The sequence below is a fragment of the Panthera uncia genome, assembly GCF_023721935.1.
Source record: "Panthera uncia isolate 11264 chromosome A3 unlocalized genomic scaffold, Puncia_PCG_1.0 HiC_scaffold_11, whole genome shotgun sequence".
Taxonomy (NCBI): domain Eukaryota; kingdom Metazoa; phylum Chordata; class Mammalia; order Carnivora; family Felidae; genus Panthera; species Panthera uncia.
In genome coordinates, this window is record NW_026057578.1 from 44,041,417 (window position 1) to 44,058,459 (window position 17,043).

General features: G+C 42.8%; 1 protein-coding gene across 4 annotated transcripts in view; it reads left to right on the forward strand.

Moving 5' to 3' along the window:
* RIN2 (Ras and Rab interactor 2) overlaps window positions 1-17,043 on the forward strand; it is a 236,391-nt gene that overhangs the window by 171,310 nt on the left and 48,038 nt on the right. For all 4 annotated transcript variants that reach the window (XM_049651207.1, XM_049651204.1, XM_049651205.1 and 1 more), the window contains one exon: window positions 13,341-13,533. In XM_049651207.1, coding sequence (XP_049507164.1) covers window positions 13,341-13,533 — 193 coding nt within the window. The remainder of the gene's footprint in view (window positions 1-13,340; window positions 13,534-17,043) is intronic.

Consider the following 17,043-nt stretch of genomic DNA (forward strand, 5'->3'; position numbering starts at 1 on the left):
GTGTCACAAAGGTTGGTTTTCCTCCTTTCCCGTGAGCTCCTGTCTGGTTCAGCAGAACATGGGAAGCTCACAATAATCTTTGGCTACAGAATATTGGGTATATCTTACAGTATCTTAGGTACCATGAAAAGAGTGTTTGGTGTTATCAAATTCTTTGGGTTGCCTGGCTGGCTTAGTCTGAAGAACGTGTGAATCCTGATCTTGAGGTCATGAGTTTGAGTCCCATGTTGGGTGTAGAGATTACAAACATAGATACTTACATACATAAATATTTTTTTAAAGTTTATGGTTTCTTCTCACACATTATCTATTTCTAAGGATTGTAAACACACATTTCCACTAACTCTTGGATATTTCAGTGCCTACTTTTCACATTCTTTTCTTTTTTAATGTTTTTTTTTTTTTGAGAGAGAGAGAGTATGCATGTACACATGTGCACAAGCCAGGGAGGGTCAAAGAGAGAGGGAGAGAGAATCCCAAGCAGGTTCTGCACTGTCAGTATGGAGCCTGACATGTGTCTCCATCTCATGAACTGACCTGACCAGAAATCAAGCATCAGTCAGATGCTTACCTGACTGATCTACCCAGGTGCCCCTACCTTTCACATTCTTAAAGAATATCTGATGGCAGGGGTGCCTAGGTGGCTCAGTCAGTTGAGCATCTAACTTTGGCTCAGGTCATGATCTCATGGTTTGTGAGTTCAAGCCCTATGTTGGGCTCTGTGTTGACAGCTCAGAGCCTGGAGCCTGCTTCGGATTCGGTGTGTCCCTCTCTCTCTGCCCCTCCCCCACTCACGCTCAGTCTATCTCTTAAAAATAAATAAGCATTAAGAATATCTGATGGGAGATAGGAAAGATAAGCTCTTTGACTTGAGTTTACATTGCATTCTGAAAGTCAAGAATCCTTTCATCTGAAACTCCCAAGTGATACCATAGACATAGCTACTCTTTCCTTCAGTGGAAGCAGACCAGGTAGAGTGCTTTGGGGTCATGGCTTTGTTCATAGTTAGAGGAGATCACATAGTGATAACAGTTTTTGCAGTAAGACATTTTCCTATCATGCCCATTGAAGACATTCTGCTATGACTAGCTTGATTCATTTCCTCTGCTAATCCCTTAAACTGTTTCTTGATTTGAAGCCACTTCCAGGTCTTTGGAATATGGTTTCAAGGAATTCTATGAGGATTGACCAACTCTTTACTTGTACTGTTATCAGTGTAGCAACACTTAAGTCCAACTTCAAGACAATTTCTTGAAATTTATTATTGAAATAATTTATTTATTTGAAATACCTGGACAGTAGAGCCCGCAAGGAGCACGAATTATAAACGAGTATCATATAATGGAATGAGAATATAATAGTGGAGTATACTAGATGTTCCAGGACCTGAAGGAGGAAGCAGGTAACTCCAGGTAAGATGTGGTTTTAGGAAAGATGAGCTCCCACATTAACCTTAAAAAATTAGCTAAGCCTCCAGATCAAAAATTCCCCAAACAGCTGTTTAGTTTGTTTAGACTGGTGATATCTATTATATTGAGGAAGGTTTTTTTAAAAAAAAAAACATGTAAAAGTTATTTTTTTGATGTATGTTGCGGAAAAAAACACAATGCAAAATATAAAAATATTACCATGAACCCACTCCTAGAGATAGAACTGGTTTTGATTGTTTGTTGACTAGTGTATTTCTTTTCCTTGGTATGTATCCCTCCAATATTTTTCTGTGCATTTAAATGGCAGATCATGCATGATTTTCACAGACTTACAAGGGGTTTCTGATCATCCTGAAAATGCACAGTGTGTCCTAGATATTTATTCCATTTTTGTTGAGGGACAGTGCCTTCCAATTTAGTGGCTGGCTTCCCAATCCACGGTACCCTTGGGCACATAATTTTATCAACGGCATACTCTAGAGTTAGATATGCTTTACCCTTTACAGACCTTGCCTCACTATTACATTGGTAATAGTTGATTCGACCACAAAATATCTTATTGGTCACAATGCAGTTGTGATTTAGTCCATGAAATAGCACTAGTGTAACCAAAAGCACTTAAACACTAAGAACAGCAAATCCATGAAATGCTTGCCTTTCTGTGAAGACTCGTGCATGCTACTGCTCAGGGTCAAAGGTCAGTGGGCCAAGACTTAGAGCCTGCCTGGCTCCTTCTCCTGTTTTCAACTCCAAGAGCAGCCAGGACAACAGTTTCTTTGTTTCTGTTTCTTAGTTTTACAGGACTCAATAAAGGCCCCTGCCAGTATTGTCTCCATATCTGCCCTTTTCATCTCTAGTTGGAGACTCAATGACAGGAAGTTCGTAGGCCACAGAAGTCACCAGATCTTTCTCCTCTATGAAAATGGCAATCCCTCCTCCTCCCTGGAGGCAGATGTGTGTTTTTGTTCCCGTTTCTGCCTTGTTCATTCTTTCCTCCTAGTCCTCAGTAGGTAGAGTGGAAAAATCACCTAAGGCCCTGGAAGTTTTTCACAAAAATCCTCTGTGGATGTGCTTTTAGAATCCTTTTGAGGAAGCTCAGGCCCCCTCGCTCAGAGAGCAGCAGCCCTTCTTCGTGTGAGGGAACAAAACCCAGAACCCAAAATATATTAGCCTTTTTCCTTTTGGAGTTTTAGGGGACAAAAAGAGGCCTCGAGGAATTAAAATATCAACTTGTATGCTTAGGGAGATGGCATGATTCAGAGAGCTGGACCCAGTTCTATAAGTTTCTAGTGTTTTCCCTCAAGTGGGGAGCTAAGCTAGACAGTCTCTAATACCCCTTGGACTCAGGTAAACACACAATTATCCTTACAGGGATATCCCTTCCTCCAGGCCTCCCCCATACTTTTGCCATCTTGAATGGTGGGTAAAATTTCCTCAGCTCCCCTGGCAATTTTTCTATCAACTGAGAGATTAGCCAGGGCCCTGTGCGGAACCAGAATCAATTTGAGCCTCCCTTTCTCTCCAGATTTAAATATTACAGAGGGGTTTAATTCAGTTTCACAGACTCTAAAGAAATGTTTTAGATTTCAAATGATTGAAAGTAAGATATCATTGGACATCAACTACTAGTTATTTTTGAAATAGATTTTTCTGGGAATTTTTCATTTGCTTTATGTGGGTATGTGTGTGTGTATATGTGTGTGTGTATGTGTGTGTATATGTGTGTATATATATGTGTGTGTGTATCTGTGTGTATAACAGAAATTGGTTCCTGTGCCAACAAGTTTTATCAGATGGATCTTTTCAGTACAAGCAATTGTTTTTTCTGTCTCTCCACATGAGAGGCCTCTTCTACTAATATATTTTCAGAAACCATTGATGACAGATTCCTCACTTCTCTTCACCAAAGATTAAGGAAGCCCTTGATTCAGTTCCCACCAAGCTTGGCATGTTGGCCACGGTGTGGCTTTTGGGGTGTATTTGCTTCCCTTTTGATATATACACAAGGATCTAATGCTCCAAGAGAAAGACCATGTAGATGCAGGACTCTGACTTCAGTCTGGTCCTTAACTCTTTTTTTTTTTAATGTTTATTTATTTATTTTGAGAGAGAGAGAGAGAGAAAGAGAAAGAGAGAGAGCACAAGCAGGGGGAGGAGCAGAGAGAGAGAGAGGGAGAGAGAGAATCCCAAGCAGTCTCCACACTCAGAGTGTGGGGCTTGATCTCACGAGCATGAAATCATGATCTAAGCCGTAACCAAGAGTCAGAAGCTCTACCACCTGAGCCACCCAGGTGCCCCCATGGTCCTTGATTCTTCAGATGATTCCTGCATCAGCCTCATGTAGCTAGAAGCCTGAGCCTTTGGGCAGTGCCATGCCCCGAATTGCACATTTCTTGCCATTGAGGCCCATTGAAGCAACATCATGTGAAGAGGCTTTGTTAAGGCTGAAGTCTTCACATGGGCAGAATGAGGAAGGGAGGACCCTTGAGAGACAGCATACACACGGAAAGGCCAATACAGAAATGTCAAGAGCAGAAGCTTTTCATCCTTTCTTTTTCCTATCTGTAAGTGGAGGATGGCAAGCACCAGAGTCCAGGTTGGGACTAGGCCCTAATGGTCAATGGAGAACATTCCAGCCACGAGGACCTGCCAGGGACCATCTGTTGAGCTGTGCTCAAACAGCTAGTACATGTCAACCTCTTTTGTTGGAATTAAATCTCATTCCCCATGTTGGAATAAGGCTTTCTGTATTTGAGAACCTTGAATGGAGCATGTATCACTAATGCCCTGCATCAGTGGGTGTCAGCTAAAACTCAGTGTTGGCTTTTATATCCAAAGCCCACCCCTTGCCAGCTGGTGGGAGGTTGGAGGGGCTGTCCAATGAAGGAAATTCATGAGCAGTGAGGAAGGAGCTGCTAACACTTTGGATTTGTTGTTCTGGAAGAATTTGGACTGCTTCCTTTTCTTACCCAGGCCTTAAGATGGCCAAAGGCCAGAGGGATCTTGGTAGCTGTGGTGATTTTTGCCACCCATTTCCTGATAAACACAGAGACAAGAACCTTTTGTCTCTTAAACTGGAGCTGAGCAGCCGGATTCTATTGTTGGGCCTGGCTGAGGAAAGGCCTGGATCAGAGGTTACGCATGGAGGACCCAGAAAGAAGCTAATGGAGAGACCCCAGTGTCTATGATGTTTCTTGTTGCCCACTGAGCTTTTCCTCTTCCTCACTCACAAGGATTAGACATGTTGTTTGCAGATGACCTCCTACCCAATCCCCCATCATGCGTACAGCAGGCATGAGGTCAATGCCTGCCTGGGGTAGAGCTAGGCTAGTAAGAGAAGTAAGTATAATGCAGAGTCAAATGGGCTAAGTGCCCCAGAGATGCATACACAGTGGGCTAAGGAATTCAGTGTGCTGAAAGATTACTTGCAGCTGCAGGATGTAGGGGAAGGGACAGGATCTGACCTTGGTTTTGACATGGGGGTTGGAGCCAGTGTCCAATGGGCACTCCAGAGTAGCTTGATCCCAGGCAAGGAAAGAGCTGAGTAATGGCAAATAGATGCTTTTTGGGGGATCATATTTTCCCTTGAGTCCAAGAGCAAGGTGTATAAACATTAATATGGGGGAAATATCCTTATGTTTTAGTCCATATTGTCTCAGCTCAAATCCCACCTGCTGCGGCCACATTTTTTTTTCTCTTATTCTTGCACCATCTTGCCTATTCTTGATTTGCCTAACACTTTTTCTTTAAATTTACTGATCTTTTACATATATTTTAAAAAGTAAACTTAGTAAGCCAGTCATGAAAAGACAAATAGTGTATGATTCCACTTACGTAAGGTACTTAGAGGAGCCAAAATCATAGAGACAGAAAGTAGAATGGTGGTTTCCCAGGGTCAGGGGAGTTACTTTATACTAGGGATAGATTTCAGTTTTGCAAGAGGAAAAGAGTTCTGGAGATGGATGGTAGTGATGGTTGTACAATATGGATTTACATAACACCATTGAACTGTACATTTAAAAATGGTTACGATGGTGAATTTTATGCTGTGTATATTTTACCACAATAAGAAGAATTGGGGGGGAAAAAGTAAACTTAACATCTCTGCCATAATTGGGAACTGCACTAAATAGATGTAGCTATTAAAATAAGAACTGGGCATTCAAAATTATGCCTCCATGGACTGCCTTGGTATACCCAACATTCTTTGGGAAATGTCAATTTTAATAAGCCATAGAGAATTTATAAAGTATCAGAATTAATCTACACTATCCCATCAAGTATGGTTTTGTTTTGTTTTTTAGTTCTTTGCTTTGTAGCAGGACTACAGCTCTTTGTTAGGGAAACAGGCAGTATGACTCTTAAGCCATAATTAAGTCCTGGACAAAAGCATCTTTGGAAGCCAAGGCTCTGCTTTTGCTGTTTATTTTCATTTTCTTGTGTTTTATTGATGGGATCAGCATCCTGTTATTATAATTAACTCCATCGACTTGTCATGATTCATTCTATGACTGTTTATTAGATATCATGTAAACAAGGAAAAACTATTAGTTTTTTAAAAGCTGGGAAGGTCCACCAAAGCTCAGGCTTCAGAAAGAGCATTGAGTCTTCCTAAAGTTTGAGTTATCAGGGAGCACTTTGCTGGAAATCCAGGTAAGACCTGGATGGAGCCTGCCACTCACCACTTCAGATCCAAACCTGAGGTAGCCCTTGTGGGTTACTTAGCTCTAAGTGCATGACCAGGATTGGCATGGAAGCAAGCAGTGAGTCCCCTGCCAAGAGAGAATCACCTTCCATACCTTTGTAAAGCCTGATATAGGAGACCAGGGGTGGAATCTGGGTCCAGGAATTGGGGAGTAGAGAAGAAGCAGGCAAAGCCAAAAGCCAAGCTGTATTTTAGAAGGTCCTGATAGTCCTTCCTTCAACTCTCCTGCTGACTTGGTCATCTAAATGCCTCCAGATGTCCCAGTTTACAGGGCCCATTAATTCTGTAAGTGGAAGCAAAACAGAGTACCTAGATAAAATATAAGAGTGGCTTTTCCACGCAGGTAGATCTCACCTGTACCAAATTCCATGGCAGACGGGACAGTGTTTGTGCAGAGGCATATATTCTCACACATGCAAAAATGCAGAAGGGAGCCAGAGAGAACCATAAGAAGTGGTGTATGAGATCCTTGCTCGATTAGAGTCACTGCCTGCTTTACTTAATTCTGGAGGACTGCCATTGATTCTATGAGATGTTTTTAGAAGTTGTTAATTCACTAAAGCCATCCCCTTTTTAGTTGAATTATGATCTACTGGTCTGCTTTAGAAAGAAAAATTCATAGCACATTTTGAAGTATTTAATTGTAACAGCTTTTTTCTTTAAAAAATAATCAAGGATAGCTTACAACAGATGTTGATGTAAATTGTCCATTTCAAAAATATAATTGTTTAGCTTAATGAAGGTGTGTTTTCAACGCACACAGAGGGGGGTTGGCTTTTCTTTTTTCTTTGCATTTTTATTTATCTTTGAGAGACAGAGCACAAGTTAGGGAGGGGCAGAGAGAGAATGAGACACAGAATCCGAAGCAGGCTCCAGGCTCTGAGCTGTCAGCACAGAGCCTGATGCGGGGCTCGAACTCACAAACTGTAAGATCATGACCTGAGCTGAAGTCGGATGCTTAAACAACTGAGCCACCCAGGCACCCCAGCTTTTTGGTTTTTGTGTATACTTGTTTTGTCCCCATATCCTGAGGACAGAGCCATCCAGGAGGACACTGCACCTGTGCTGAGACCCTCTAGTCAAATGGAATATACCACCTTGTTGATAGTAATAACTTGACATTATGCCTCGTACCTAGTCCCTTTAGGCTTCATTTTTGCTATTCAACAGCTGAATTAGGATTCTTATGTATAGAAGGTTGTTGACTATATTTACTGCACCAGTATTTTTTTCCAGAGACAACCTACATCAAAATCTTATGTACTTTATATATTGCTTTGTTCTCTATGTCATTTACTTGAAAAGAGACTGGACTGTAAAGTCAAAGTAAACACACCTCCTATGTGGTGGTTGGGAGCCTGGTCATTAGAAGCTGCATTGATAGGTTATGCCACCCTCTGGAGTTCTGGATTGAGACAGGAAAGGACATCATTTGGAAATTCTGCTGCAAATTATTCGTTTCCCTTAGTTGAATCTGAGATCTGTGCAACTTAATAAAACTACACGTCGTGTCTTTCTGCCTGTCCTACATTAGAATGTGCTTTCTGGAGTCATTTATTCTTGCTCCTGTCTAGGTTACTAACGCTTGGCCCTGGGAATGAAGGGAATACAGCCAAGTAGAAAGGCGCTCTCATCCCACACTCAGAAGAGCTTTAAATTGGGTGTGACCACAATGTAGCTAGTGCTGGAGAGTCCTGTCTCCCAAGTGGGTGTAATATCCACTGGGCTGCTTCAGAACCATGAGGTCCCAGTCAGTTGGATTGAGGGCAGATATAGTATAGGAGTTTCCCAGAGTTTGTTCTCTGCCGCCAGAGGCACCTTACGTTTGTGGGGCATTCTGGGGTTTGCCCAGTATTTTCACACGTGGCTGTGGGTCTCACTGAATCCATACCTGAGATCTCTCTCCCCGTGAAAGCAAGCCTAGATGCTTGGAAATAGTAGTAAGAGTTGAATACATGAATTTTATACTCAAAATCCCAGGGAGATGGTAAATATTTTCCCTAATCTATTATTTTGAGAAATTTCAAACATTATAGGCAAGTTAAGAATAGTACTGTTCACCTGAATGCACCAATTATTGAAATTTTGCCACAATTTCCTTATTTCTATATCCCCCTTTTTTTGGAGGGGAATGGGGTGCTGACCATTTGACACTTACTTTCCAAAATTTTCATGCTTTGACCCTAAATTCTGCAGTTTGCATCTCTTAAGAGCAAGAACATTTTCCTACATAAATAAAATTACCACAGTCGGGAAATTAGACATTAATACAATATTATCTGTTATATACCCTTATTCAAATATCTCCAGTTGTTCTTTATAGCTGTTTTTTATTGATGCCATATGTGATCAATTCTGGGTACTCAATAGTTATCATGTCCCTTTATTCTCCTTTTATTTATAATAATCCCACAGTCTTTAAGAAAAAATTTTTTGTGACATTGATATTTTGAGGAGTTTAGGCCAGTGGTTTTGAAGAAAGTCCCTGACTTTGGATTTGTCTGATAGTTTTCTCTTGTGTAGATTCTGAACACATTTGGGGGCAGGGAGATGACCCAGGGGGTACTGTACCTTCTCAGAGTATAACATCTGAGGCTCATGATGTCAGGTGTCTCATTGTTGGAGGTGTTCATACCGATCACTTGATTAAGATGGTGTCTCCCAGGGGTGCCTGGGTGACTCAGTCGGTTAAGCGTCCGACTTCGGCTCAGGTCCGTGGTCCGTGAGTCTGTGAGTTTGAGCCCTGCATCAGGTTCTGTGCTGACAGCTCAGAGCCTGGAGCCTGCATCAGATTCTGTGACTCCCTCTCTCTCTGCCCCTCCCCAGCTCATGCTCTGTCTCTCTGTGTGTCTCAAAAAATAAATAAAAGTTAAAAAAAACATTTTTTTAAAGATGGTGTCTCCCAGATTTCTCTATTGTCAGAGTACCTTTCCTCTTCATGATAAGTAATCTGTGGGGTGATATTTTAGGACTGTGAATGTTCTGTCCCCTAATAATCTTTCACGTACTGATGTTAGCATCAGTTTTATACCTATACTGTGATGGAGAGGTTATTTACCACTTGCAGGTTAGAAAGACAAAGCTCAAAAGGGGAGGTGGGTCTTGTTTGCTGGCCATCCCACCGTGACCATGCCATATGAGAATCTCCTGGATTATATCATACTGGTTTATCTTTTATAAACCGCTCATTCTTTGCCACCTCCCCACCCACCCCTTACCCCTACCCCCACCCCTGATACATGCAGGCAGACATCTGTTTTAGGAATCAGTAGTTTCTATTCATATCTTCAGTTTCTGTTTCAGACTGAATTCCCTAAAAGCAGAGCCTGAGATGCAGATTCTTGTGTTGTGATTTATTGAGACAGGGTCTCAGGAGCAGCCTGTAAAGGAGTGAGGGGTGCAGTCTGGGACGAGCAGGAAACCAGGCAAAGATATGGAGGCAGCTGGAGTCTAGCCTCAGCCTGATCCCACAGGGAGTTCTGCAACATGAATAGCAACCCCAGAGTTGTCCCTCCTACAGGCAAGAAGGCCATTCCTCTATGACCTGCATCAGCATGTCATTAGCAGAGCGTCTCTCCCTGAGGAGGAAGTGACTTTCTGGGTATGCCCAGAAGAAGGGAGAAAGCTGTGAGCTTTCGGCAGCCAGTGCTCATGGCAGCAGGGACATGGGTACCTGGTCTTGTAAAGGGGGACTGGGCAGGACACCAACAGCGTGCAGTGCAGATTCAACATTTCCCACATTAGTTCTTCCCTAAAGGTTGTCTCTGATAAAAGCTAATGTCTTTTTTTCTTTCTTTCTTTTAATCTCTCTTATTTTTTTAAGTTTATTTATTTTTATTTTGAGAGAGAAAAAGAGCAGGGGAGGGGCAGAGAGAACATTCCAAGCAGGCTCTGTGCTGTCAATGTAGAACCCAACGTGGGGCTTGAACCCATGAACCATAAGATGAAATCAAGAGTTGGACACTTAACCAACTGAGCCACCCAGGCGCCCCTCTTTCAACCTGTTTTATAATAATATACTATAAATCTCAAAAGGCTGTTAAAGAAAAGTGTTAGCTTAGTCATAGGCAAAGACAAGATCTAATTAATGGTTGCTCCTTTATGAAGCCCCATGAATCTTATTCACTGTCTTCCTGACTGGACCCTAGATTTTTAGGCTGAGGTTGGTTGTCAAAACAAAGGCTCTTTAGCTTCTTGAACAGCTGAGGTATCACAGGATGTGCCCTTCTAAGGAAGATAAAAGCACCAACATATTTACTCACAGCACATGTGAGCGTTAGGATTGCCGTGCTAGAGACTGTAGAAATTTGCTCTTGGTAAAATATTGCCAACCCGAGATGGCAGGGATGTAGGGTTTATTTGGGTTTGGAGAATTCTTTCAGTGGCATGTTACCACCCTCCTCCAAACCCCAGTCCCCCCTCCCCCAAAAACCCACCCCACCTAATTGGATCTGGGTTCAAGTGCACATTTTGCTCTTAGGTCTCAAGCAAGTGTTCCTCAGACTGCAGCATCAGTGTCTCCTGGAGCTTGTTAGAAATGCAGAGCTCCAGCCCCCAAGCTACAGAATCAGACCCTCTGGGGCTGGAACCAGGAATCTGTAGCTTTACAAACCCTAGGAGATTTCTCTCTTAGGCTCCAGTGCCAATCCAATGCCGTGGTTGTAAACTTGCCTTCAAGTTGGGTTTGCCTGGGGAAATTTTTTAAATTGTGATTCCTGGGTCCCACCCCAAAAGGTCTGATTTATTTGATCTGGGGTGCAGTCTGGCCATCAAAACATGTTGAAGCTCCCCAGGCAATTTTAATAGTCAGCCAGCGTTGAGAATCTCTGCTCTAAAGTGGCCTCATTTACCTCATGTGAAAGGAATTTTAACACCAGCTTCATTTTGAAGAGGGTGTTCTTATAGCTGCAAAGATTCACTTCAAAATACCTGGAGGCCCTGAAATGGCATTTGCAGAATGGGAAATTGCTCTTTTTTGGCCCATACTCTCCCATCTGGAAAGTTGTAGCAAAGGTATAGGAAAACTTTCTGGGGAAACAAAATGTAAATCTTGAATGGAAGTATGATATTCTTTAGATCTGTACAAAGTCAAGAATGTGCAGAGAAGACATTAGCATGGCAGTCTCTGGCCAGCCCACACGCTGTCCTTGTGGGTATGTTACTGAGCCTGCTCACCCCAAAATGATTGCCTTAGGTTGGCTTCTTCTATATTCAATCCTGCCTCTTAGGAGTGGTATGCCCAAAAAAGCACATTTTTTTAAAACATTTTTTCACTCTTGCCTACAATGTGGCTTTATCTCCATCATTCGCAATGTTGAAGACTTCATTCAGGCCACACATTTAGGTTTCTTGGGGTTTAGATGTTTGAAGACCATTTGAACCCCAACCTGAATTTGGCCCTTCAAATGTGAGTGATCAGCTCTGATATTTTCCACCGGCCACTTCTAGACTGGTGTTGATGACCAGCTCATTGAGAGGCAGGGCGTGATAGAGGGAAAGAGAGCCCAGAGCCAAGCACCCTTGGATTGGAATTTCTACCTTCTCACTCTCAGAGGCACATCCTTGCCTTGTACAAGTTACTTAAGCTGTCTGGGCTTCCCTGTCCCCTTTATTTAAAAACACTGGATTCCTGGTACCTGCCTTTTGGGGCTGTTTTACAGGAAATGAGAGAATTTTTGTAAAGGGATGGCAGACAGTAGAAACCACATAGATAAAGCTCTCCTGTGTTCATGATCTTACTTGTTACCTGCAAAGTTGGAGGAACACCAGACCTCTTGAATTTCTGGCTCTGCCATTTCATGGCAATTTATAACTCTGGACATCCCAATACCTTCTTGGATGGGCCTCTGTTTTCTCATTCATAAAATGGGGATTAAACACTCAGTCACAGGATTAGTGTTGGGGCTCAAGGCAACTATGGAAATCAATATGACATCTTTTTATTGAGATTTCATTCACATATCATACTTTAAAGTGTATAATTCAGTGGTTTTCAGCATATTCACAAAGTTGTACAGCCATCCATACATCTTGGTCCAGAACATTTTCTTTACTTCAAAAAGAAACTCCATACCTATTAGCAATCACTACCCATCCCATCCCTGCCCCCGATCCCAGGCAACACTAATCTTTCCGTTTCTCTATTTTTGTCTAGTCTAGATATTTTGTATAAATGGAATTGTACCGTATTTGTGTCTAGCTTCTTTCACTTAGCATGAAGTCTTCACAGTTCATTCCATTTTGGAGCGCAGATCAGTACTCCATTCATAAAAAAGAATGAATATTATGGCTGAATAAAGTTCCATTGTATGGATATACCACATTTTATTTCTCCATTCATTAGTTGATGGAAATTTGGTCCATTTCCACTTTATGGCAATTATGAATAATGTTAGTATGAATAATTTTATGAATAGCACAGCATTCGTCAACTGTGAAGTTTTATTACAAATAATATTAGTAATAAAAATGCCTAGATGTGTGAAAAGAAATGAAATCCAATTCATTCGGGTGGAAAATGAGTGTGCATGAGTGAGTGTGAATGTTTTATCTTTGCTTTTAAATTTTTTTAATGTTTATTTTTGAGAGAGAGAGAGAGAGAGAGAGAGAGAGCGCACAAACAGGGGAGGGGCAGAGAGAGAGGGAGACACAGAATTCAAACAGGCTCCAGGCTCCAAGGTGTCAGCACAGAGCCCGATGCGGGACTCAAACTCACAAACCATGAGATCATGATCTGAACCAAAGTTGGATGCTTAATCAACTGAGCTGCCCAGGCACCCCATTTTTGTCTGTGCTTTTAGAGCATGTCATGCTTGTGCTTATGATAAATCTTTTGGGGCTTTAGGACCTCATGCTACCATATGAAATTCAGCATTGAGGGTTCTGTGCTCAAATTGTGAAATGGTTTATGCCAGAAGACAGACCCAACAGCATTCAGGATGTTTAGAAGCTTTTGAAAACTGTGTTAGAAATAGAAGGTCTGTTGGATCTGTTGAGTATTCTGTTTAATACTGTAGATACGGAGTGAAAGCTAATATGGCATCTGCCCTCAGAAAGCTTTCTGGCTGGAAGGAAGACACGTGAGGTGGAGATGAAAAGATGGGGTATGTGCTACGACAGGCGTAGCCTAGAGACTGCACAATGATCTCCTTGGCAGAGAAACAGGGCAGCAGCCATTTGACACCTGCCAATTCTCTTTCTCCTAGCATGGTAAGACACAAGGACGATGGCTATTCTGAAGAAAAGGATGTGAAGACTTGTCCCTGGGACTCTGGCTATGACAGCCTCTCCAACAGACTCAGCATTTTGGACCGGCTTCTCCACACCCACCCAATATGGCTGCAGCTGAGTCTGAGTGAGGAGGGGGCAGCCGAAGTCCTTCGGTCCCAACCTCCAGGGGTAAGACTCAGAATCTCAAGGAAACAGTTTGAGACAAGTAGGGCTGCTGCTTTCTTAAAGAGAAAGACTTGGAGTTCCAGAAAGTTATTTCCCAGGCTTTATGGAGCATGGTGTCTGGTGCATACCTGGGTTGCAATGCAAGGAGATTGTGGAAAGTATGGAGGCAGCTCCAAGGAAAAGAGCCCCTTCATGGTTTGTCTTTCTGTCTTCATCAGCTCAGTTACCCAGGGAGGTCTAGGACTCAGCAGGATAAGAGGGCATCTGGGCTGACTTCTTGGGCCTCAACACTGAGAATGAGCCTGGTTATAGGGTCTTCAGTTGCCCCTGCTGTTTTCATTCTGAGCCTGGGAACACTGCCAGGACCTAGCCATCCAACTTGGGACCCAAAGTTCAAAAGTTCTGTGTCCATAGACTTGCCTACTCTGGCTGCTGATGTGTAATTCTCTTTCTCTTTGGGCTTCCTCAGTGGCTTCTCATGGGGCTCACTTTCCAATTATGTTTCTTCTGCTACTTCCTACCCAATACCAATCTCTTAATCAAGACCACTCCATGACTCTATAGTGGTTCCCCCCAAAATGTCACTTGGTGATTGATGTATCTGGTGCTGTTCAATGTGGTTGCCACTTGCCCTGTGTGGCCGTTTAACTTTACATTAATAAAATAAAATTAAATTTAAAAACTCAGTTGCTCAGTTGCACTAGCCACATTTTAAGTGCTCATAGCCACAGATGGCTGGAGGCTACCATATAGGATGGTGCAGAATATAGGATGTTTCCACCATCACAGAGATTATATTGGAGGTCACCTGTGTACAATGTCTACTTCCCAAAAAAGGGCAAATACAATAAGTCACAGATAAAGTAAGACTTGGAACAACTCAGGACAAGAGATAGAAACTAAGAAATATATGGAGAAGCAAGAAAAAGAAACTCCATGGTAGCTGGTTGACAATATTGTAGCAATTGAGCACAAAAACAAACTTTTGAGTTTCCTATCAGCAAGAGCCTGTCTGTTACCATTTTTTGACCTCTAAGTGAGTCTTTGTTTCAACAGACAGAAACAGACAGGACTGTTGGAACATGCTCAGGGTGACTAGGCGCAATAGTTGATCATCTTTGTGGAAAATTCCTTGGCCAGCACACCAGGTTGTTGCCTGTAATCTGGGTCTGTATGATCAGACCTACGTCTGTGGGGCCCTCTCTTTTGGAGGTTGAGTTGTCTGCTCCTGCATTTCTGCACAGAAATTCTGGAGAGGGAGGTTGCCCTGTTGTTAGGCAACAATTCCCTACTCTGCCCAGCTTCCCTCCCAGTGTTGGGCACGTCCATTCCTGCTGAGACCTTGTGGGGAACAAGTCAGGCAGGATGTTCTATCTGTCCACCTACTTGATCCCTAGACAGGACCTGCCTGATGAGATGGGGCAGGCTGATGACAGGCTGAGGACAGGAGAAACACGGATCAGGAGAGGCCACAGTGCACCAGGAGCAAGAATGCTGAAGAGAAGGAAAAGCAGGTGTGAGAGGAAAGGACATTTGAAAGTCTGTCCATGGAGGCATGGGTCCTTGGGATGCTGCCACCCTTATTCCTATGATAGAAATTAGCAAAGTTTCTGTAAAGGGCCAGAGTATAAATATTTTTGGCTTTGTGGGCCATACTGTCTGTCACAACCTCTCACAATCTCTCACAACCTCTGCCTTGTAGTGCAGACACACCCATCGACAGCATATAAATGAATGACTGGGATTTTGTTTCAATAAAACTTTATCTACAAAAACAGGTGGCCCAGGATAGATTGGGTCTACAGGCCGACTTTACCAACCCCTGCTCTAAAGCTGCAGACATTCAGGAAATAAGGTTGTACTCTCCCTGAACCCCAAGGCTCAAGGAGATTCCCAGCTGCACGAGGGAATAATATTTCGATTCCACCAATGATCAGCGCCCTCCCAGCCATGCTTTGGGCTTTTTTTTAAACCCCCTAATGTTTAGGAAATATCTGTTTCAGTTTTAGGGTGTCCCAGAAACATTGACTCCCAAAAGTGACTATTACATGTATTCTATTCTATGACTGCCTCCCCATGGGTGCTGGGGGACCAGAGAGAACTCAAAGGTCTTCCCAACTCCCTCCTTAAAAGACGCCCAATCCCCATAGCCACCCTCTCAACCCCCACCCCCCACCCCCCACCCAGATAAAGTTTCTTAGGAGCTATTGACTAGATATACAGAAGGAAGCGAAGATAAGGTTAAATAATAATAATAATAATAATAATAATAATAATAATAATAATAGTAGTAGTCAGGGAGCAGAGACCATGGTGTCCAAATGCAGAGGAAGAAGTGGCTAAAGAAGTAAGACAGGATAGAATCCTTGGAGAAGGACTGTGTACTACAGAAGGGAACCAGAACTCAGCCGGCTGCCCCACTGCATGCTCCAGGGAGCACTATTTGATTTGTAGCCTAGGTAATCTATGCCCCCTGGAGTTGTGCAGTGCATAGAAGTACATGGTGTACTTGCCTCTGCAGTGTTGGAAGCCAAGATGGTGGCCCGAGATCAGCACTGGGATTTGGGCTGGTTTAAAGCACGCATCTGAAACTGTTGGTGGGAATGCTAACTGGAAAACAGAGTGTTTTCCAGCCACTCTGGAAAACAGTGTGGAGGTGCTTCAAAAAATTAAAAATAGGACTACCCTATGACCCAGCAATAGCACTGCTAGGAATTTACCCAAGGGATACAGGAGTGCTGATGCATAGGGGCACTTGTACTCCAATGTTTATAGCAGTACTTTCAACAATAGCCAAATTATGGAAAGAGCCTAAATGTCCATCAACTGATGAATGGATAAAGAAGATGTGGTTTATATACACAATAGAATACTACTTGGCAATCAGAAAGAATGAAATCATGCCATTTACAGCAACGTGGATGGAACTGGCGGGTATTGTGCTAAGTGAAATAAGTCAGATATCATGTTTTCACTCATATATGGAACTTGAAAAACTTAACAGAAAACCATGGGGGGGAGGAAAGGGGAAAAAATAGTTACAGAGAGGGAGGGAGGCAAACCATAAAAGACTCTTGAATACAGAACACAAACTGAGGGTTGATGGGGGGGGGGGTGGAAATGGATGACGGGCATTGAGGAGGACACTTGTTGGGATGAGCACTGGGTGTTGTATGTAAGTGATGAATCACAGGAATCTACCACCAAAACCAAGAGCACACTGTACACATTGTATGTTAGCCAATTTGACAATAAATTATTTAAAAATAAATGAATAAAATAAAGCATGCATCCGAAGGCAGTATTAGAACCGGGAGCGAGATTGTCACAAAATGGGGTGAGTCAGGAGTAAACAGGCCTGCAGCTCCAGTGTTGGCTGTAGTGACGCTCGAGCACACCTTCCTGCTCCCTAATGGGGCAGCCGTTTTAATCTCCGGCAATTGTCACCATACCTGGCCTTGCCATATCATCCTGTTTTCCAAGAGAAGCTAGAAATTCTGGTTTTAATGTGAA